Here is a 22,186-nt window from a genome sequence, read left to right as displayed (position 1 = left end):
GTGCAATCAAATTAGAACTCAGGATTCAGAAACTCACTCAAAACTGCACAACTACATGGAAACTGAACAACCTGCTCCTGAATGACTGCTGGGTAAATAACTAAATGAAGGTAGAAATAAAGATGTTCTTTGAAACCAATGAGAACAAAGACACAACGTACCAGAATCTCTGGGCCACATTTAAAGCAGTGTGTAGAGGGAAATTTATAGCAGTAAATGCCCACCAAGAGAAAGCAGGGAAAGATCTAAAATTGACACCCTAACATCACAATTAAAAGAATTAGAGAAGCAAGAGCAAACAAATTCAAAAGCTAGAAGAAGGCAAGAAATAACTAAGATCAGAGCAGGGTTGAAGGAGATAGGGACACAAAAAACCCTTAAAAAAATCAATGAATCCAGGAGCTGGTTTTTTGAAAAAAACAACAAAATTGATAGACCACTAGCAAGACTAATAAAGAAGAAAAGAGAGAAGAATCAAATAGATGCAATAAAAAATGATAAAGGGGATATCACCACCGATCCCACAGAACTACAAACTACCATCAGAGAATACTATAAACACCTCTACACAAATGAACTAGAAAATCTAGAAGAAATGGATAAATTCCTGGACAGATACACCCTCCCAAGACTAAACCAGGAAAAAGTTGAATCTCTGAATAGACCAATAACAGGCTCTGAAATTGAGGCAATAATTAATAGCCTACCAACTAAAAAAAGTCCAGGACCAGATGGATTCACAGCCGAATTCTACCAGAGGTACAAAGATGAGCTGGTACCATTCCTTCTGAAACTATTCCAATCAATAGAAAAAGAGGTAATCCTCCCTAACTCATTTTATGAGGCCAGTATCATCGTGATACCAAAGCCGGGCAGAGACACAACAAAAAAAGAGAATTTTAGACCAATATCCCTGATGAACATCGATGCAAAAATCCTCAATAAAATACTGGCACACCAAATCCAACAGCACATCTGAAAGCTTGTCCACCACGATCAAGTTGGCTTCATCCCTGGGATGCAAGGCTGGTTCACCGTATGCAAATCAATAAACGTAATCCATCACATAAACAGAACCAAAGACAACACTTGATTATCTCAATAGATGCAGAAAAGACCTTTGACAAAATTCAACAGTGCTTCATGCTAAAAACTCTCAATAAACTAGGTATTGATGGAATGTATCTCAAAATAATAAGAGCTATTTATGACAAACCCACAACCAATATCATACTGAATGGGCAAAAACTGGAAGCATTCCATTTGAAAACTGGCCCAAGACAGGGATGCCCTCTCTCACCACACCTATTCAACATAGTGTTGGAAGTTCTGGCCAGGGCAATCAGGCAAGAGAAAGAAATAAAGGGTATTCAATTAGGACAAGAAGAAGTCAAATTGTCCCTGTTTGCAGATGACATGATTGTATGTTTAGAAAACCCCATTGTCTGAGCCCAAAATCTCCTTAAGCTGATAAGCAACTTCAGCAAAGTCTCAGGATACAAAATCAATGTGCAAAAATCATAAGCATCCCTATACACCAATAACAGACAAACAGCCAAATCATGAGTGAACTCCCATTCACAGTTGCTACAAAGAGAATAAAATACTTAGGAATACAACTTACAAGGGATGTGAAGGACCTTTTCAAGGGGAACCTCAAACCACTGCTCAATGAAATAAAAGAGGATACAAACAAATGGAAGAACATTCCATGCTCATGGATAGGAAGAATCGGTATCGTGAAAATGGCCATACTGCCCAAGGTAATTTATAGATTCAATACCATCCCCATCAAGCTACCAATGGCTTTCTTCACAGAATTGGAAAAAACTAAAGTTTATATGGAACCAAAAAAAAGCCCACATTGTCAAGACAATCCTAAGCAAAAAGAACAAAGCTGGAGGCATCATGCTACCTGACTTCAAACTATACTACAAGGCTACAGTAACCAAAACAACATGGTACTGGTACCAAAACAGAGATGCAGACCAATGGAACAGAACAGAGGAGTCAGAAATAACACCACACATCTACAACCATCTGAGCTTTGACAAACCTGACAAAAAGAAGCAATGGGGAAAGGATTCCCTATTTAATAAATGGTGCCGGGAAAACTGGCTAGCCATATGTAGAAAGCTAAAACTGGAACCCCTCCTTACACCATATATAAAAATTAATTCAAGATGGATTAAAGAATTAAATGTTAGATCTAAAACCATAAAAACCCTAGAAGAAAACTTAGGCAATACCATTCAGGACATAGGCATGGGCAAGGACTTCATGACTAAAACACCAAAAGCAATGGCAACTAAAGCCAAAATAGACAAATGGGATCTAATTAAACTAAAGAGCTTCTGCACAGCAAAAGAAACTACCATCAGAGTGAACAGGCAACCTACAGAATGGGAGAAAATTTTTGCCATCTACCCATCTGACAAAGGGCTAATATCCAGAATCTACAAAGAACTTAAACAAATTAAAAAAAAAAAAAACCCATCAAAAAGTGGGCAAAGGACATGAACAGACACTTCTCAAAGGAAGACATTTATGCAGCCAACAGACACATGAAAAAATGCTCATCATCACTGGCCATCAGACAAATGCAAATCAAAACCACAATGAGGTATCATCTCACACCAGTTAGAATGGCGATCATTAAAAAGTCAGGAAACAACAGATGCTGGAGAGGATGTGGAGAAATAGGAACACTTTTACACTGTTGGTGGGACTGTAAACTAGTTCAACCATTGTGGAAGACAGTGTGGTGTTTCCTCAAGGATCTAAAACTAGAAATACCATTTGACCCAGCCATCCCATTACTGGGTATATACCCAAAGGATTACAAATCACGCTGCTATAAAGACACATGCACGTGTATGTTTATTGCGGCACTATTCACAATAACAAAGACTTGGAACCAACCCAAATGTCCATCAATGATAGACTGGATTAAGAAAATGTGGCACATATACACCATGGAATACTATGTAGCCATAAAAAGGGATGAGTTCATGTCCTTTGTAGGGACATGGATGAAGCTGGAAACCATCATTCTGAGCAAACTATCCCAAGGACAGAAAACCAAACACCGCATGTTCTCACTCATAGGTGGGAATTGAACAATGAGAACACCTGGACCTAGGTCGGGGAACATCACACACCGGGGCTTTTCGTGGGGTGGGGGGAGGGGGGAGGGATAGCATTATGAGAAATATCTAATGTAAATGACGAGTTAATGGGTGCAGCAAACCAACATGACACATGTATACATATGTAACAAACCTGCACGTTGTGCACGTGTACCCTAGAACTTAAAGTATAATAAAAAGAAAAAAAAAACCTTTTGTAGAGACAGAGGCCTCGCCATGTTGCCCAGGCTGGTCTCAAATTCCTGGGCTCAAGTGATCCACCCTCGTTGGCCTCCCACTATGCTGGGATTATAGGCGTGAGCCACTGTACTGGGCCAGCCTTTCTTTGTAAACTAAGGAGCCTGGCACTCAGTAGGCTTTGACGTGCTCCCATTATTCAGGTGTTGTATCTTTTTGACTGATTCTCAAATGTCCTTATATTTTACTTCCTAATTTCTGTCTCTTTAATTTGTTTGTTTACTTTCTGGGGAAAATGGCATTAAGCTTTATGTTATAAATTTTCATAACATTTATGTATGACTATTAAACTTTTTAATCTTCAAGAGCTTTAAATATTCCTTTTTTAGAGCATCCTGTCCTTATTCCGTGATTTATCATTTAATCTCTTCTGTTCCTGGTAGCGATCAGTGATTTATTTCCTCTGAGTTTTGTTATATTGCTTGTTTGTTCATGTTTAATTTTGGTTGCTCTTGTTAGTGGTTTTTCTCAAATGTCTGGTTGTCCTGTGCTGTCCATTTAAATTTATGGGTAAGAACAAAAAAGTTGATTGAAACCAGATGAGGTGGTTCATGTCTATAATCCCAGTGACTTGGGAGGCTGAGGTGGGAGGATCACTTGAGTCCAGGAGTTTGAGACCAATCTGGACAACATAGCAAGTTACCATCTCTAAATAAATAAGTAATACTTAAAAAAATAAAAAAGCTGATGCAAGTTCTGTGAGCACTGATAGGACATGTCAAATGTTATGAACTGCATGGTTGTGTCCCCACAAAATTCATATGTTCAAACCTTTATCTCAAATATGATGGAACTTGGAGTTGGAGATGGGCCTTTGGGAGGTAATTAAGTCATGAGGATAGACCCCTGATGATAAAATTAGTGCCCTTATAAGAAGGGACATGAAAAAGCTTTCCGTGCTTGCTCTTCTCTTTCTCTCACCTGTCCCATCTCTCTCCTCTCTCTCTCCTTCTGTCTCTCTCCCTGCTATGTGAAGACAGTGAGAAGGCATCCATCTCCAAACCAAGGAGAGGGCCCTCACCGGACATCAGATCTACTGGTACTTTAATCTTGGACTTTCCAGCCTCCAGAGCTGTGAGAAATAAATGTTCGTTTCTTAAACCACCCAATCTATGGTATTTTTTTTTCATATAGCAGGCTGAACAAAGACATCCAGGTAGCGATATGGCTGTAGTGATTAGACACAGACATGGTTCTTTCATTAGGGCATCCTCAACTGTCAACACCTATTGTCATTTCTCTTGGATAATCCACTTCCTTAGAGAGGAATCTAACAAACTGGTGGGTAGGGATGAGAGGAGTGGCAGTGAGGGAGTGAAGGAGTGCCATATCTATCCCTGCTTGCAATATTCTCACAGCACATGGAAAAGGGAACCAGGGGTCACCAGTCAGAATAGAGACTTTCATTCAGGCTTCATTCTGTCCTTGTGACTGGTGTTTCCAATCCAAACTCCTCCATAGACTGAACCTTCTGTCAGGCTGTTGACCTGCAGCATGGGGGAGGGAATCTAAGGCTCTGACTTCTTAGACCAACCATCAGCCATTCATTCCATTGAAAGAAATACCTGGAACCTTCAGTTCCAGAGCCTTTCCAGAGTGCTAGAAATTACCTTGCTTACTCAAATTCACCCATAGATCTAGGTGTTTGGCTTTCTCCTCCGATTTTAATAGCCATCTTCTTTTCTGGTCCTGAAATGTGGCCATCTCTTCTGCGTTTTCTCTCTTGAACTCCTCATTATATATGGGCTTTGTTGTTGTTTTGGTGGGGGGATGGCTTTGAAAATCCCTTAACTGTAATTTTACTGGGAATTGGGACATAAATATATGTGTCCAACCTGCCATGTTTAACCAGAAAAAAGAATGTCCTGCTTAGGACCTTTTAATAAAGCTTCCGATCCTTGTGCCTTTAAAAGTCTGTATGTTGCTTTCACACTTTATTAGTGATGGCTGCTATCGAATGTTAGTTTCACATTCATTTTCCCTCAGAGCTTGGAGGCTTTCTTCTGTTAGATGTTAAGCATGCACTGATGCTGATGAGAAGAGTGCTGTCTTCATGGGGACTCCTGTTCCTTTACAGGTAATCTGTTGTTCTCTCTCTGGAAGGTTATATGGTCTTTTCTTTATCCTTCATTTTCAATTTCACAAACTTGTCTCTAGGGCTGAGAGTCTTTTTATTCATCCTTTGGTGCTTGGTGGGACTGCCCCACCAAGAATGGCTCTCATCTCTGATTCCAGCTTCTTCTGTACCCCGTGTTAAAGGATATGGCCCCTTTATTCTGGTTCATCTATCAGTAGGTTATCATTTGCTTTCAATCTTAAAAAAAATTATTCAAACTGTAGGCTGATTCTGCCCACCTCACTTCTCATCTGCTGTGGACTTATTCTCTTCTGTGAATCATGTCTCTTCAGTGGGATATGAGGAAGGAGAGAGGGTAAACGTGTGTCCGTCTGTCTTTCACCCTGACCTAGAGTGTGACCTCCCTCACAGTGCTCTTTGTCTGATTGCTTGGACCTCAGAAGGCCCAGGTGTTTGTTTTCTAAGCCAACTTGTGGTTGTTTGTATGAACCTTCACTAGAATATTCTTACAGGGCAGGAACCAGTTTTATTAACATCAATTTTGTGCATATCTAGAAAAGATAGCTAACTGAAATTTTTATGCCAGATGATAACCAAACACTTTAAATTATTGCTGTTGCGGTTTATGCTTAATTGTAACATTCTCGAATAAAAACCAAAGCAAAACTCCAAAAAGAATACCGTGATTATAGTTCACCTTATTCCTTTTTCTATTCTTTTTTTCCTTCACTTGTTTTTCACTTTTCTCTTCAAAAATGGCCATTATCCCTTGCTTCTTTTCCCTTCTTTCCTGGTGGCTGTATTTATTTTTGTTCAAATTATTTTCCATGAGTACTTTTGAAAATCAGTCTATTAAGGGATTTTAGAGTTCATAAATCTTTTTAGAGTGCCTGGGGATAGGGCCCAAAGACTAAGGTACTTATTAAAAAAGAGTGCCAAGAGGTCTTATATACTTTGATTTTTAAATTTGAAAATAAAAACTTTTGGTTTTTCATTCATCACTTGGACTACATGTTTCAGTTCTGAACTATTTCCCTTGGGCTTTGCTAAAATTAATAACAAGCTTTTCAAAACTGTTATTTAACAGTTAACTCCTCTAGCCCATAAAATTTTCTCAAGAATAGAAATAACAAAAATTTAACTTCAATAAGAAAGCAATTACTGGTCATCCACGAAAAATTAAATGCATAAGGTGAAAAATTTATTTTATACAACTCAATTATGTTAAATGTTATAACACATATCGGAACTATAAATGCACCATTGCTTTATTGCTATTAGTAGTTGTTGTACCTATACCTATCAATTCTGAAGGATTTTTTGTTTTATTTTTGGTGAAATTTTATCATTCTCTGACTAGTCCAGAAAATTTGGGTTATTTTCTAGTCAAACAAATATAGAGCTTTTATAAATGTGAACAAAAAGTTTATTTACTAGTATAAAAATTTTAAGTAACAGGCCAGGCGCAGTGGCTCACGCCTGTAATCCCAGCACTTTGGGAGCCTGAGGGGGGTGGATCACGAGGTCAGGAGATCGAGACCACCCTGGCTAACACAGTGAAACCCTGTCTCTACTAAAAAAAAACAAAAAATTAGCCAGGCGTGATGACGGCGCCTGTAGTCCCAGCTACTTGGGAGGCTGAGGCAGAAGAATGGCGTGAACCCGGGAGGCGGAGCTTGCTGTGAGCCGAGATGGGGTCACTGCACTCCAGCCTGGGCAACAGAGCGAGACTCTGTCTCAAAAAAAAAAAACTTTTAAGTAACATTGGAAATTACCCAGACATAACTTCAAAAATCTAGCTTTATAAATGTTAGAAACAGTATGAAAATGTTAATACTGACTTAAAGTTGCTAGCCTTGATGAGACTCACATATTTTATTATTAATTTCTGAAGAATTTAATTTTCCACAAAAACAACTTTGACAATTAAATGAAAATACAGTCAAAAATATTGCTACTCTCGGTGTTATTAATTATTGGGGAAATTTCCATCCTTATTGCTGTTGTGAATCTGTCATTACATGATAAGGACCAAGAAATACGTATTTTAGTAAATCATTTGTTAGTGAATATTATTCAATTGAAACCAAAGAAATTTCATGTAGTTTACATCTCAAGACTCAATTCTCTAAACTAAATATCTTGAATCTAAAATTTACTTCACAAATGAAAGGGGCTTAGCTTTTCCAGCACAGTGTTTGGCAAAGTCAGGCTTTTCATGGAGTTCTGGATGAGGAGTCCAAATTTGGCTCTGTGGCTGACTGCAGAATGACTTGTCATCCCAGGTCCTTAAACATGCCATTTTGCCTCTAGGTCATTGATTTTCCAATCATAAAATAAGGAGACTAACATTTCCTCGTGTATGTGTGAGATCGTAGCACCTGTAATGACGTCTATGCCTTCCATAACCAACACACCATCCACCCCAAACATTAGAAAATGCATGCGGTAGGAAAAAAATAGCTTACATCAACTAAACTTGAAGTTGGACTCTGAAAGATTATTCAGCTTCAGGCTTTAAGCCTTGGAAATAATCTTAGATGCAAATGGTGGTAGAATTTTCAGAATGAAAGCAATTGTTTCATTCACTGGTGTCAACATTTCTTTTCATGAAAATGATAACATTTAAAAGAACTCCCATTGACCTACAATGAGCATTTGATCCTTTCACTTAAGTGAAAAAAAAATTTCTTCTTCAAAAAATGTTTTTAGTATAACTGTTGGTTTTTCATTACAGAATGCTTACTAAAATTTTAAGTAATTTGCCCTGTGGAAAAATTATTTGTGATAATTTGCTTGAAATTATTTCAGAATTTATGGAATATTAAATATATGGAAATATATGTGTAGAGTGTGCATACCTGTATACATTTTTTAAAGTGAGAAACTTTTAAAAGATTATAAAATAGAAAGACTGCAAGATTCAAAACATAGATCCCCTTAAATGACACTTCCATCACCAATAATCGGACTGAGTTACAGTAATTTTACTTTAGCAAACAGACATGTATTCTGTGTCTCACGGGCCACCTGCTGAATGAGAGGACTCCAGTTGAAAGGTCAAGAACATAAAACCACAGGAACTTTTTGAGTGGGTCTTCAATTTAGTTAAAATAAAAATAAAGGACCTGTGTTCGTTGAGAACTGGCCCCTAAATTTTCTTTCTCTACTTCAGAGTGTGGCAATGATGTGTTTGGGGACTTTGGCCAAAATTGAAGGTTTAGGAAACATTGAACATGACTTGAGAATATTTAGCATGTTTACAAATGCGTTTGGAAATATTTATATCACCATCTATATAAAAATAAAACTGTGAACAGCTGGACAAGAACACTGGTCTACTCGCCGAACTTTTTTCCAAGTTCCTTGACATCGAGGATTACCAATTGCTTGCCAATGGAGAGTCTGATTTCTGAAACGATATTTCGAAAATGTTAGTTACACTAAAAGCATACCGAAGAAAGGTCTAATTTACAGAATTAAAACTCAGAGTTAAAAAAAACTGATCACAGCCTGAGCAATATAGTGAAACCCCGTCTCTACTATATATATATATATATATATATATATATATATTTTTTTTTTTTTTTTTTTTTTTTTTCCTAATTAGCCAGACATGGTGGCACACGCCTATGGTCTTGGGAGGCTGGGGTAGGAGGACTGCTTGAGCCCAGGAGCTGGAGGCTGCAGTGAGCCATGATCTCACCGCTGCACTTCAGTCTAGGTGACAGAGTGAAACCCTGTCTCAAAAAAAAAATTTTTTTTTGTAATGTACATGAAAACTGTTATCTCCTTCCTTCCTTCCTCTTTTTTTTTTTTTTTTTTTTGAGACGGGGTCTCCCTCTGCCGCTTAGGCTGCAGTGCAGTGGCACAATCATGGCTCACTGCAGCCTTGAATTCTTGGGCTCAAGCAGTCCTCCCACCCCAGCCTCCAAGGTGGCTGGGTCCACAGGTGCATGCCACCACGTCTGGCTAATTTTTATAAAGAAAAATTATTTGTAGGGATGGAGTTTAAATTAACTGTGTTGCCAAGCTGGTCTCAAACTCCTGGGTGCAAGGGATCCTCCTGCCTTGGCCTCCTGGCTCACGCTGGGATTAGAAACATGACCCACTGCACCCAGTTCCCCAATTTTTTTTTTAATGATCACAAACAGAGTTTCCCTTGTTTAGTTTCTGTCAAAGCCAGTTTTAATTCATTGCTACTTTAGGACACCCTCATGTTGACAGAGTAACTTGGGGTTACTGTATTTGCTTTTCCTGTTCTATCTGAGCACAAGTGCTGCATAAAGGAAAATGGCTGACTGTTCTATGTGTATTTAAACTGGGAGGTCTGAACTAAATGATCTCTTTTAATGCTTTCCAACTCTTTGATTTCATAATGAAAAAACAAATGATGAGAGAGCCAAGATGGCCGAATAGGAACAGCTCCGGTCTACAGCTCCCAGCGTGAGCGACGCAGAAGACGGGTGATTTCTGCATTTCCATCTGAGGTACTGGGTTCATCTCACTAGGGAGTGCCAGACAGTGGGCGCAGCCCAGTGGGTGCGCGCACCGTGCGCGAGCCGAACCAGGGTGAGGCATTGCCTCACCTGGGAAGCGCAAGGGGTCAGGGAGTTCCCTTTCTGAGTCAAAGAAAGGGGTGACGGACGCACCTGGAAAATCGGGTCACTCCCACCCGAATATTGCGCTTTTCAGACCGGCTTAAAAAACGGCGCACCACGAGACTATATCCCACACCTGACTCGGAGGGTCCTACGCCCACGGAGTCTCGCTGACTGCTAGCACAGCAGTCTGAGATCAAACTGCAAGGCGGCAGCGAGGCTGGGGGAGGGGCGCCCGCCATTGCCCAGGCTTGATTAGGTAAACAAAGCAGCCGGGAAGCTCGAACTGGGTGGAGCCCACCACAGCTCAAGGAGGCTTGCCTGCCTCTGTAGGCTCCACCTCTGGGGGCAGGGCACAGACAAACAAAAAGACAGCAGTAACCTCTGCAGACTTAAATGTCCCTGTCTGACAGCTTTGAAGAGAGCAGTGGTTCTCCCAGCACGCAGCTGGAGATCTGAGAACGGGCAGACTGCCTCCTCAAGTGGGTCCCTGACCCCTGACCCCCGAGCAGCCTAACTGGGAGGCACCCCCCAGCAGGGGCACACTGACACCTCACACGGCAGGGTATTCCAACAGACCTGCAGCTGAGGGTCCTGTCTGTTAGAAGGAAAACTAACAAACAGAAAGGACATCCACACTGAAAACCCATCTGTACATCACCATCATCAAAGACCAAAAGTAGATAAAACCACAAAGATGGGGAAAAAACAGAACAGAAAAACTGGAAACTCTAAAACGCAGAGCACCTCTCCTCCTCCAAAGGAACGCAGTCCCTCACCAGCAACGGAACAAAGCTGGATGGAGAATGAGTTTGACGAGCTGAGAGAAGAAGGCTTCAGACGATCAAATTACTCTGAGCTACGGGAGGACATTCAAACCAAAGGCAAAGAAGTTGAAAACTTTGAAAAAAATTTAGAAGAATGTATAACTAGAATAACCAATACAGAGAAGTGCTTAAAGGAGCTGATGGAGCTGAAAACCAAGGCTCGAGAACTACGTGAAGAATGCAGAAGCCTCAGGAGCCGATGCGATCAACAGGAAGAAAGGGTATCAGCAATGGAAGATGAAATGAATGAAATGAAGCGAGAAGGGAAGGCTAGAGAAAAAAGAATAAAAAGAAATGAGCAAAGCCTCCAAGAAATATGGGACTATGTGAAAAGACCAAATCTACGTCTGATTGGTGTACCTGAAAGTGATGCGGAGAATGGAACCAAGTTGGAAAACACTCTGCAGGATATTATCCAGGAGAACTTCCCCAATCTAGCAAGGCAGGCCAACATTCAGATTCAGGAAATACAGAGAACGCCACAAAGATACTCCTCGAGAAGAGCAACTCCAAGACACATAATTGTCAGATTCACCAAAGTTGAAATGAAGGAAAAAATGTTAAGGGCAGCCAGAGAGAAAGGTCGGGTTACCCTCAAAGGGAAGCCCATCAGACTAACAGCGGATTTCTCGGCAGAAACCCTACAAGCCAGAAGAGAGTGGGGGCCAATATTCAACATTCTTAAAGAAAAGAATTTTCAACCCAGAATTTCATATCCAGCCAAACTAAGCTTCATAAGTGAAGGAGGAATAAAATACTTTACAGACAAGCAAATGCTGAGAGAGTTTGTCACCACCAGGCCTGCCCTAAAAGAGCTCCTGAAGGAAGCGCTAAACATGGAAAGGAACAACCGGTACCAGCCGCTGCAAAATCATGCCAAAATGTAAAGACCATTGAGACTAGGAAGAAACTGCATCAACTAATGAGCAAAATCACCAGCTAACATCATAATGACAGGATCAAATTCACACATAACAATATTAACTTTAAATGTAAATGGACTAAATTCTCCAATTAAAAGACACAGACTGGCAAGTTGGATAAAGAGTCAAGACCCATCAGTATGCTGTATTCAGGAAACCCATCTCACGTGCAGAGACACACATAGGCTCAAAATAAAAGGATGGAGGAAGATCTACCAAGCAAATGGAAAACAAAAAAAGGCAGGGGTTGCAATCCTAGTCTCTGACAAAACAGACTTTAAACCAACAAAGATCAAAAGAGACAAAGAAGGCCATTACATAATGGTAAAGGGATCAATTCAACAAGAGGAGCTAACTATCCTAAATATATATGCACCCAATACAGGAGCATCCAGATTCATAAAGCAAGTCCTGAGTGACCTACAAAGAGACTTAGACTCCCACACATTAATAATGGGAGACTTTAACACCCCACTGTCAACATTAGACAGATCAACGAGACAGAAAGTCAACAAGGATACCCAGGAATTGAACTCAGCTCTGCACCAAGTGGACCTAATAGACATCTACAGAACTCTCCACCCCAAATCAACAGAATATACATTTTTTTCAGCACCACACCACACCTATTCCAAAATTGACCACATAGTTGGAAGTAAAGCTCTCCTCAGCAAATGTAAAAGAACAGAAATTATAACAAACTATCTCTCAGACCACAGTGCAATCAAACTAGAACTCAGGATTAAAAATCTCACTCAAAGCCGCTCAACTACATGGAAACTGAACAACCTGCTCCTGAATGACTACTGGGTACATAACGAAATGAAGGCAGAAATAAAGATGTTCTTTGAAACCAACGAGAACAAAGACACAACATACCAGAATCTCTGGGATGCATTCAAAGCAGTGTGTAGAGGGAAATTTATAGCACTAAATGCCCACAAGAGAAAGCAGGAAAGATCCAACATTGACACCCTAACATCACAATTAAAAGCACTAGAAAAGCAAGAGCAAACACATTCAAAAGCTAGCAGAAGGCAAGAAATAACTAAAATCAGAGCAGAACTGAAGGAAATAGAGACACAAAAAACCCTTCAAAAAATCAATGAATCCAGGAGCTGGTTTTTTGAAAGGATCAACAAAATTGATAGACCGCTAGCAAGACTAATAAAGAAAAAAAGAGAGAAGAATCAAATAGACACAATAAAAAATGATAATGGGGATATCACCACCGATCCCACAGAAATACAAACTACCATCAGAGAATACTACAAACACCTCTACGCAAATAAACTAGAAAATCTAGAAGAAATGGATACATTCCTTGACACATACACTCTCCCAAGACTAAACCAGGAAGAAGTTGAATCTCTGAATAGACCAATAACAGGAGCTGAAATTGTGGCAATAATCAATAGTTTACCAACCAAAAAGAGTCCAGGACCAGATGGATTCACAGCCGAATTCTACCAGAGGTACAAGGAGGAACTGGTACCATTCCTTCTGAAACTATTCCAATCAATAGAAAAAGAGGGAATCCTCCCTAACTCATTTTATGAGGCCAGCATCATTCTGATACCAAAGCCGGGCAGAGACACAACCAAAAAAGAGAATTTTAGACCAATATCCTTGATGAACATTGATGCAAAAATCCTCAATAAAATACTGGCAAACCGAATCCAGCAGCACATCAAAAAGCTTATCCACCATGATCAAGTGGGCTTCATCCCCGGGATGCAAGGCTGGTTCAATATACGCAAATCAATAAATGTAATCCAGCATATAAACAGAGCCAAAGACAAAAACCACATGATTATCTCAATAGATGCAGAAAAAGCCTTTGACAAAATTCAACAACCCTTCATGCTAAAAACTCTCAATAAATTAGGTATTGATGGGACGTATTTCAAAATAATAAGAGCTATCTATGACAAACCCACAGCCAATATCATACTGAATGGGCAAAAACTGGAAGCATTCCCTTTGAAAACTGGCACAAGACAGGGATGCCCTCTCTCACCGCTCCTATTCAACATAGTGTTGGAAGTTCTGGCCAGGGCAATCAGGCAGGAGAAGGAAATAAAGGGTATTCAATTAGGAAAAGAGGAAGTCAAATTGTCCCTGTTTGCAGACGACATGATTGTTTATCTAGAAAACCCCATTGTCTCAGCCCAAAATCTCCTTAAGCTGATAAGCAACTTCAGCAAAGTCTCAGGATACAAAATCAATGTACAAAAATCACAAGCATTCTTATACACCAACAACAGACAAACAGAGAGCCAAATCATGAGTGAACTCCCATTCACAATTGCTTCAAAGAGAATAAAATACCTAGGAATCCAACTTACAAGGGATGTGAAGGACCTCTTCAAGGAGAACTACAAACCACTGCTCAAGGAAATAAAAGAGGATACAAACAAATGGAAGAACATTCCATGCTCATGGGTAGGAAGAATCAATATCGTGAAAATGGCCATATTGCCCAAGGTAATTTACAGATTCAATGCCATCCCCATCAAGCTACCAATGACTTTCTTCACAGAATTGGAAAAAACTACTTTAAAGTTCATATGGAACCAAAAAAGAGCCCGCATTGCCAAGTCAATCCTAAGCCAAAAGAACAAAGCTGGAGGCATCACACTACCTGACTTCAAACTATACTACAAGGCTACAGTAACCAAAACAGCATGGTACTGGTACCAAAACAGAGATATAGATCAATGGAACAGAACAGAGCCCTCAGAAATAACGCCGCATACCTACAACTATCTGATCTTTGACAAACCTGAGAAAAACAAGCAATGGGGAAAGGATTCCCTATTTAATAAATGGTGCTGGGAAAACTGGCTAGCCATATGTAGAAAGCTGAAACTGGATCCCTTCCTTACACCTTATACAAAAATCAATTCAAGATGGATTAAAGATTTAAACCTTAGACCTAAAACCATAAAAACCCTAGAAGAAAACCTAGGCATTACCATTCAGGACATAGGCGTGGGCAAGGACTTCATGTCCAAAACACCAAAAGCAATGGCAACAAAAGCCAAAATTGACAAATGGGATCTAATTAAACTAAAGAGCTTCTGCACAGCAAAAGAAACTACCATCAGAGTGAACAGGCAACCTACAACATGGGAGAAAATTTTCGCAACCTACTCATCTGACAAAGGGCTAATATCCAGAATCTACAATGAACTCAAACAAATTTACAAGAAAAAAACAAACAACCCCATCAAAAAGTGGGCGAAGGACATGAACAGACACTTCTCAAAAGAAGACATTTATGCAGCCAAAAAACACATGAAAAAATGCTCATCATCACTGGCCATCAGAGAAATGCAAATCAAAACCACTATGAGATATCATCTCACACCAGTTAGAATGGCAATCATTAAAAAGTCAGGAAACAACAGGTGCTGGAGAGGATGTGGAGAAATAGGAACACTTTTACACTGTTGGTGGGACTGTAAACTAGTTCAACCATTGTGGAAGTCAGTGTGGCGATTCCTCAGGGATCTAGAACTAGAAATACCATTTGACCCAGCCATCCCATTACTGGGTATATACCCAAAGGACTATAAATCATGCTGCTATAAAGACACATGCACATGTATGTTTATTGCGGCATTATTCACAATAGCAAAGACTTGGAACCAACCCAAATGTCCAACAATGATAGACTGGATTAAGAAAATGTGGCACATATACACCATGGAATACTATGCAGCCATAAAAAATGATGAGTTCATGTCCTTTGTAGGGACATGGATGAAATTGGAAACCATCATTCTCAGTAAACTATCGCAAGAACAAAAAACCAAACACCGCATATTCTCACTCATAGGTGGGAATTGAACAATGAGAACACATGGACACAGGAAGGGGAATATCACACTCTGGGGACTGTTGTGGGGTTGGGGGAGGGGGGAGGGATAGCATTGGGAGATATACCACCAGCATGGCACATGTATACATATGTAACTAACCTGCACAATGTGCACATGTACCCTAAAACTTAAAGTATAATAAAAAAAAAAAAAAAAAAAAAAAACAATGAGAGAGCTGAAAAGAGCAAAGCCAGATTATTAAAATTATTATTTTTAAAGTCACTGCTACCTCAGCCAGGGTTTAAATACTATATGGGTACAAATTAAATTATAAATTCATTTAAAACCAAAACATGGATGAGGTATTCAGAAAAATATTATGTAAATATTTTCTATTTGATATAAATTCCTTACCCACTTTATTGTTCTTATGGTATGCTCAATGGAGGCCATGAGGCACTAGTGACTAATAAACATAAATTCAAGTTATTAAATATGAAAACATTCTACAGGAATAATAATTGACTGGAAAGGCCCATATTTTACCTTTTAATCTGTATTTCTACCAGTTACACCTGACATACTGAAAACCATAATCTATGTGTGACCTAAATTAGTCTTTGCCCAATAGTTGCCCAGCACGAAGTTGACTCTTCTTTTAGTTTTGTATAGTGTTATCAAATTTAAACACTAAATAAGTGCAGAACTGGGATACAGGTGCATGACTGTAAAATGTTTTTGGAGTCAATTATTTCAGAGAAATCTACAGATTTATATAAGATTATTATACTGCAGAGATGACCCCACCACTGTCTCAGTCAGGGTTTTATGAAGAAGCCCCATTGAGCAACAGTTCTGAAACTTCATCGTGGGTATGAATTACCTGGGCAGGGGTCCCCAAACTAGGACCCCGTAGAGGCTAAAGCCGGCCTACCCCTTCTTTGTGTCTGGACTGTGAGTTAAGAATAATTTTTATGTTTTAAAGTGTTAAAATCAAAACAATAATGATATTTTGTGACACATGAAAATTATATGAAATTCAAATTTTAGGGTCCATAAATAAAGTTTTGTTAGAACAAATCCAAGGTTTGCATAGTGTCTGTGACTGTTTTCCTGCTACAAAGTTAGAGTTGAGGGGTTGTCACAGAGACCACACAGCCTGCAAAGTCAAAAATATCTACTCTCTGGCCCTTTACAGAAAAAGTTTTCTGGGTCCTGACCTAAGACATTTTTAAAAATCCACCTCCAAAGAGTGATTCAGTTAGTCGGAAATGAGGTTCAGGAATCTGCACATTTTACATCTCCATCTCACGAGATTCTGATTCTAGTGATCTTCAGAACACCACTTTGGAGTGATCAGGTTTTTGGTGATCATTTGGGAATGTGATCTAAACTCCAATATCCTTTTTTTTTTTTCTTCTGGAGACAGAGTCTGGCTCTATCACCCCTGCCAGAGTGCAGTGGTGTAATCTCGGATCACTGCAACCTCCACCTCCTGGACTCAAGTGATCCTCCCCAGTAGCTGAGACTACAGGCATGTGCCACCATGCCAGGCTAATTTTTTATTTTTTGTAGACATGGGGTTTTACCATGTTGCCCAGGCTGGTCCCAACTCCTGAGCTCAAGCAATCTACCCACCTCGGCCTCCCAAAGTGCTGGGATTACAGGCATGAGCCACCACTCCCAGCCCCCAATATCCAAATGGACCCATATTAACTGCTGGTGTATAGGGCCTGTGGGTTCCATAGTGGGAACTGGAGCCCTGGCCCCAGGCAGTGCCAGAGGATGGTCCTCCTCACCTACTGTTTTGACTTCCCAGTCATCCCTTGATATGTTACATACTGGTCAGCTGTCTGGACATGGAGAGGACAGATTTCTCAGAATGAGTGACAAGAAAAGTACTTCAGTTAATTTTCATCCTTACCCATCGGAGTCCAGGCCATCTCCAGAACAACGAAGGCTCACAGAGTTCATAGCTGGAGGCTGACAATCCACACACACCGTGTATCCCTCTCGGAGATACTGCATCCATCTAGTCAAGGGCCGGTTTTCCAGAGCACAGTGAGGAGTCAAGGACTCTGTCTTAAACTCCATACAGTATCTACATCAAAAGAAGTAACAATGACACTTGCTGTAATGAGCAGTGGCCTAACGCTGTAGAAACTCTTAGAAAGCCTGTCGCCTCCAAGGGCATTTGGCCGACTGGAGCAGGTAGTGAGTACATCTTCACAAGTTACGTGTCAGTCACCTTTAAGGTTTCTCATTCCCTGAAGCATGGTGAAATATTACTGATAATCACAAAGAAACTTTTGCCCTTTTTCAGTCCATCATTGAGCTCTCTGGGCAATATAAATGTGCAGAAATTTGGATATCCTGTATCCTGTCTGATCAGATCACTAAATTGTGCACAGAAGTCCAGGTTTTTGTAGAAACCAAGTCCTTGATAATTTTGCTGATCTAAAGGAATTCTATAAATTGAACAAGCACTTGCTTGAGCCTGAGAACCCTAAAAATGTGAGCCCAGGAGGGCTAGCCCTTAACACCTAGGCCAGCACCTCTGCTGTTCTGCTCCATGAAAGTACCCGGGATCTTCCCCACCCTCTCCACCCACCTCACTTGTATGATCTGGAGTAATGATGATGAGTTTTGACTTGAAGTCAGTCATCATAGTTACATTGGGCATCGCAGGTGAAAGCAGAAGTGGGAGGCTGAGACACACTTTTCTGACAGAAGTTAGTGTCACCTTAAACTGAGCTGCGGAAAACTCTAACATTATATGTGACTAGACACTGAAAGCCCAGGGGAGCATCCAGACATGAGGAATATTTTAGAAATTTGTACTTCAGCTCAGTTTTCCAATTCTTCAGGGAAACAAGACATAGTAAAAACTCCGAGTATTGTAACAGAAACTTGTTGCATTTTCAGTTCCATGGGCTAATTTCTTACCCATACAATTATGAGTTGCAATAGGTTAAATGGGAAGTGTTTGGAGAATCTGCTTTAAAGATCTTTAAGAATGATAGGTACAGCTAATTAGTAACTAAAGGTAACAAGTATCTTTAGTTATTGAGGTAAGAAATCCTACAATGTGGCTTCAATCAATTTCAGAGAGCTAAGCCCAGACAGCTCTTTTTAAAAAAGTATTTATTTTTCATAGAGATGGGGTTCTCACTATGTTGCCCTGGCTGGTCTCAAACTCCTGGGCTCAAGCAATCCTCCTGCTCCAGCCTCCCAAGGCACTGAGATTACAGGTATGAGCAACCAGGCCCAGCCTCAGGCATCTCTTCAATGTTATTTTCTCATTAAATGCTCATACCAACCTCATGTGGTAGGTTATTAACAGTCTCATTTTTTAGGAAGAAAAAACTGAGGTGGAACAAGTTGTTCAAGGTCTTATGCTAGTGAGGGCAGTGTGGGGACCTGAGCGTGCAGCTGTCTGGTATCCCTTATCTGACAGCAGAAGAATGGATTTCAGCTGAGCATGAAGGTGACTTCCAGCCTGTGCCAATAGGTTTCCATAAGAAACCTCTGAGTTGAAGTGTGTGTCACTTTCAAATTCACCAAACAGAGGTGGTGCTGAAGTCTAACGTCCCATAAAGACTGTAAGAGAAACATCCTTAGTATGATTGATAAAATAAGCTCACAAAATAATCTCATTTGTATATAGTTTGTTTCTTGTTGGAGATTGGACCTGAGAGGTAGATACATCTTTATAGCTCCACAAAAACCAGGAGGGGACAAGTATTTTCCCAACTCTGATGAAGAGTCCATATTTTAGCCAAAGTCAAAGAGCAAGTAGAAAGAAGAAGAAAACATAAACCAAGTTGATCCTCTTGCATTGACTTGACTATACAATTGAAAAACATGATTAAAAAAAAAAAACACGAAATTACCCAGCATCCTCTGTGTGTGTAGACCAGTGTGGAGACGTAGCTTGTCGTGTTCTCTCCTTGTTGAATGCAGAGGTAGTTATAAAGGCAGGAACTGGAAAAGGGAGATTTCTGTTGAATTCAGGGAGCCAAAGTACTCAGAGCATCGTTTCCCAATTTTGGTTTTGTACCTGTCTAAGGGTCTCCTTTCCTAAACTCACAGGGCTACGGCACACCATCAAGGTGTGAAATGAGGCCAAGTTACAAATTCAATAAAGATGTGTGTGCACATAGATGGGTAGGGAGGGGGCCTGCAGGCCTTTGACAAGCACATTTGTCTGCAGTAATAAAACTGTGTGAGAGGAAGGAGAGGGGCCAGGAGGAAAAATCAGAAGGAAAGGAAGATGGGGGTGGGAAGGGGAACAAGGGGAAAAGTGAGATAATAGAGATTATGAAGAGAAGAGGAGGTTTTTAAAAATGAAAGGAAGAGAAATAGAGAAAGAAAGGGAAAAATAAGAAGATAAAAGAATAGAAAGGAAACAAAGAAGGAAAGAGAGAAGACAAAAGAGAGTAAAAGTGGATGGAAGGAGAGAAAACAGACAACCAAAGGGAGAAAAAAATGAGAAAGGAAAAAAGCAGCTGGCGTGTTGGCTCATGCCTGTAATCCCAGCAGTGTGGGAGGCCATGGTGGGTGGATCATCTGAGGTCAGGAGTTCAAAATCAGCCTGGCCAACATGGCAAAACCCTGTCTCTACTAAAAATACAAAAATTAGCCAGGCATGGTGGCAAGTGCCTGTAATCCCAGCTACTCAGGAGGCTGAGGCAGGAGAATCACTTGAACCCGGGAGGCGGAGGTTTCAGTGAGCCGACATCGCTCCCCTGCACTCCAGCCTGAGCAAAAGAGTGAAACTCCGTCTCAAAAAGAAAAAGGCAGAAGAAGCAGAGGAGGAAAGAAGGTGAGTCTTCCCCAAGCCTCAGGTAACCACAGCAGGAAAAGTTCATGGAAGCTCTGCCCACCACATAGTATCAATGTGGCTGCCCAGTGCCAGCCTGCACAGCATTGTCCCCACACCAGCTCAGGGAAAGGAAGTCTTCAGTGGTCCCCTTCTTTTCCCTCTTCCTCCCCACAACCCTACCCCAACTCTGATGCTCTGGGTCAGAGAAAAAAAAATGGCACCAAGAATCCTTCCTCCTGTCTCTGCTCACTTTAATTCTATTGTGTTTGTGTGTCTCCTCTCTACCTCATCACTAAGTCTAGGGAGGCATTTGTTGCTATAATAACACCTATAGGTGTCAGTCTCCTGGACTGACTCTGTTGTCATCTTGAGGAAGGCAGGGTTTTGCCTTGTCCATCACTATAGCTTCACACATTTACACACTCAATAAATATTTGTGCAAGGAATAAATGGGCCAGTGAGTGAATGAATGAGGTCATGGCTTGCAGCCAAGACACACAGGCCCTACTTCCCTGCAGTCTTCCGTTCCTATACTGAACCTTGCAGCCAAGATGGCTCAGCAGTCCTCTACCTCTGTTTCAGAAACTGGGCGATTCCAGGAAGGGTAGATACAAGCTGATATCAACTTGTGAGATGCCAAAGTCATCATCAACATGAACGCAACAATGTGAGGATACTGGTTGCAAAATAGATGCTTCAAGCCTACATGTTGATTTTACCTGTCTCTTTACTGTCCCAAGATGATAAACCTTAACTCTTTTTGAGCTTTTCTTAATGAGGAGTTATTTTTGTATTACTAGGGAATTTAAGACAAAAGGCCAGGCACAGTGGCTCATGCCTGTAATCCCAGCACTTTGGAAGCCCAAGGCAGGCAGATCACTTGAGGCCAGGAGATCAAGACCAGCCTGGCCAACATGGTGAAACCCTGTCTCTACTAAAAATTGTACAAAAATGAGCCAGATTTTGTGGCATTCGGCCATAGACCCATCTGTTCGGGAGGCTGGGAAAATCACTTGAACCCAGGAGGTGGGGGCTGCAGTGAGCCGAGATCACACCACTGCACTGCAGCCTGGGCAACAGAGTAAGACCGTCTCAAAAAAAAAAAAAAAAAAAAAAAAAGACAAGACCAGCTGCCTAATACCGGGTAGCCACTTGTTCCTGTGTGGCTCTTTTTTGCTGCACTGACATGTTTAATTGTTTTCTAAATGTGACTGTAGCGTTTGCATTTCTAAGATCTACAGACAGAATTAGAAAGAACAAGTAAGTGCATGTATATCAGGATCCCTCTCTGTTTCTCTGAGACCTAATTATCAGAAACACAAACATCTAAAGGATTTAATTCTCCCATCCATTTTCATTTCTGTTCTTCAGACACACATATGTGTTTCTTCACTAAGTGAAGAATCAATTTACTGCTAAATCCATGCAGCATTACACAAGTCCACCTGTAATTTTTTGGGGATTCTTTAGCTCAGATATTTATGTAATCAAATTTGTACTGCATATATCATTACAAAAGTTCAAAGGCAAGGTACTTAATGTATAGCTCAGAAAAAGAGGCTATGAAGTGGAAGGAAAACATAAATATATGATTCTAGTTTCTCATACAAAATTCTTGGAAAAGGTTCTATAATAATAAAAATACGCACTTCTAAGTTTCCAGGACAACTCTAAGTCACTTTTCAGGTATTTATTTAATTCTCACAAGCCTCTTGAGATA

At 40.4% G+C, this 22,186-nt stretch overlaps 1 protein-coding gene across 1 annotated transcript in view; it reads right to left on the bottom strand.

Annotated features, from left to right (window-relative positions):
- Positions 1-2,988: 2,988 nt before the first annotated feature.
- Positions 2,989-22,186, bottom strand: part of SBSPON (somatomedin B and thrombospondin type 1 domain containing) — a 37,951-nt gene continuing 18,753 nt past the window's right edge. Inside the window, exons 3-5 of the mRNA XM_004047147.5 lie at positions 19,535-19,625; positions 17,566-17,742; positions 2,989-8,875 (exon numbers count right to left, since the gene is read on the bottom strand). Coding sequence (XP_004047195.1) covers positions 8,758-8,875; positions 17,566-17,742; positions 19,535-19,625 — 386 coding nt within the window. The 3' untranslated portion in view covers positions 2,989-8,757. The remainder of the gene's footprint in view (positions 8,876-17,565; positions 17,743-19,534; positions 19,626-22,186) is intronic.

The sequence above is a fragment of the Gorilla gorilla genome, chromosome 7 (genome assembly GCF_029281585.2).
Source record: "Gorilla gorilla gorilla isolate KB3781 chromosome 7, NHGRI_mGorGor1-v2.1_pri, whole genome shotgun sequence".
NCBI classification, from domain to species: domain Eukaryota; kingdom Metazoa; phylum Chordata; class Mammalia; order Primates; family Hominidae; genus Gorilla; species Gorilla gorilla.
The sequence above is the reverse complement of the archived record's forward strand: the minus strand, read 5'-3'. Positions and strand labels throughout refer to the sequence as shown.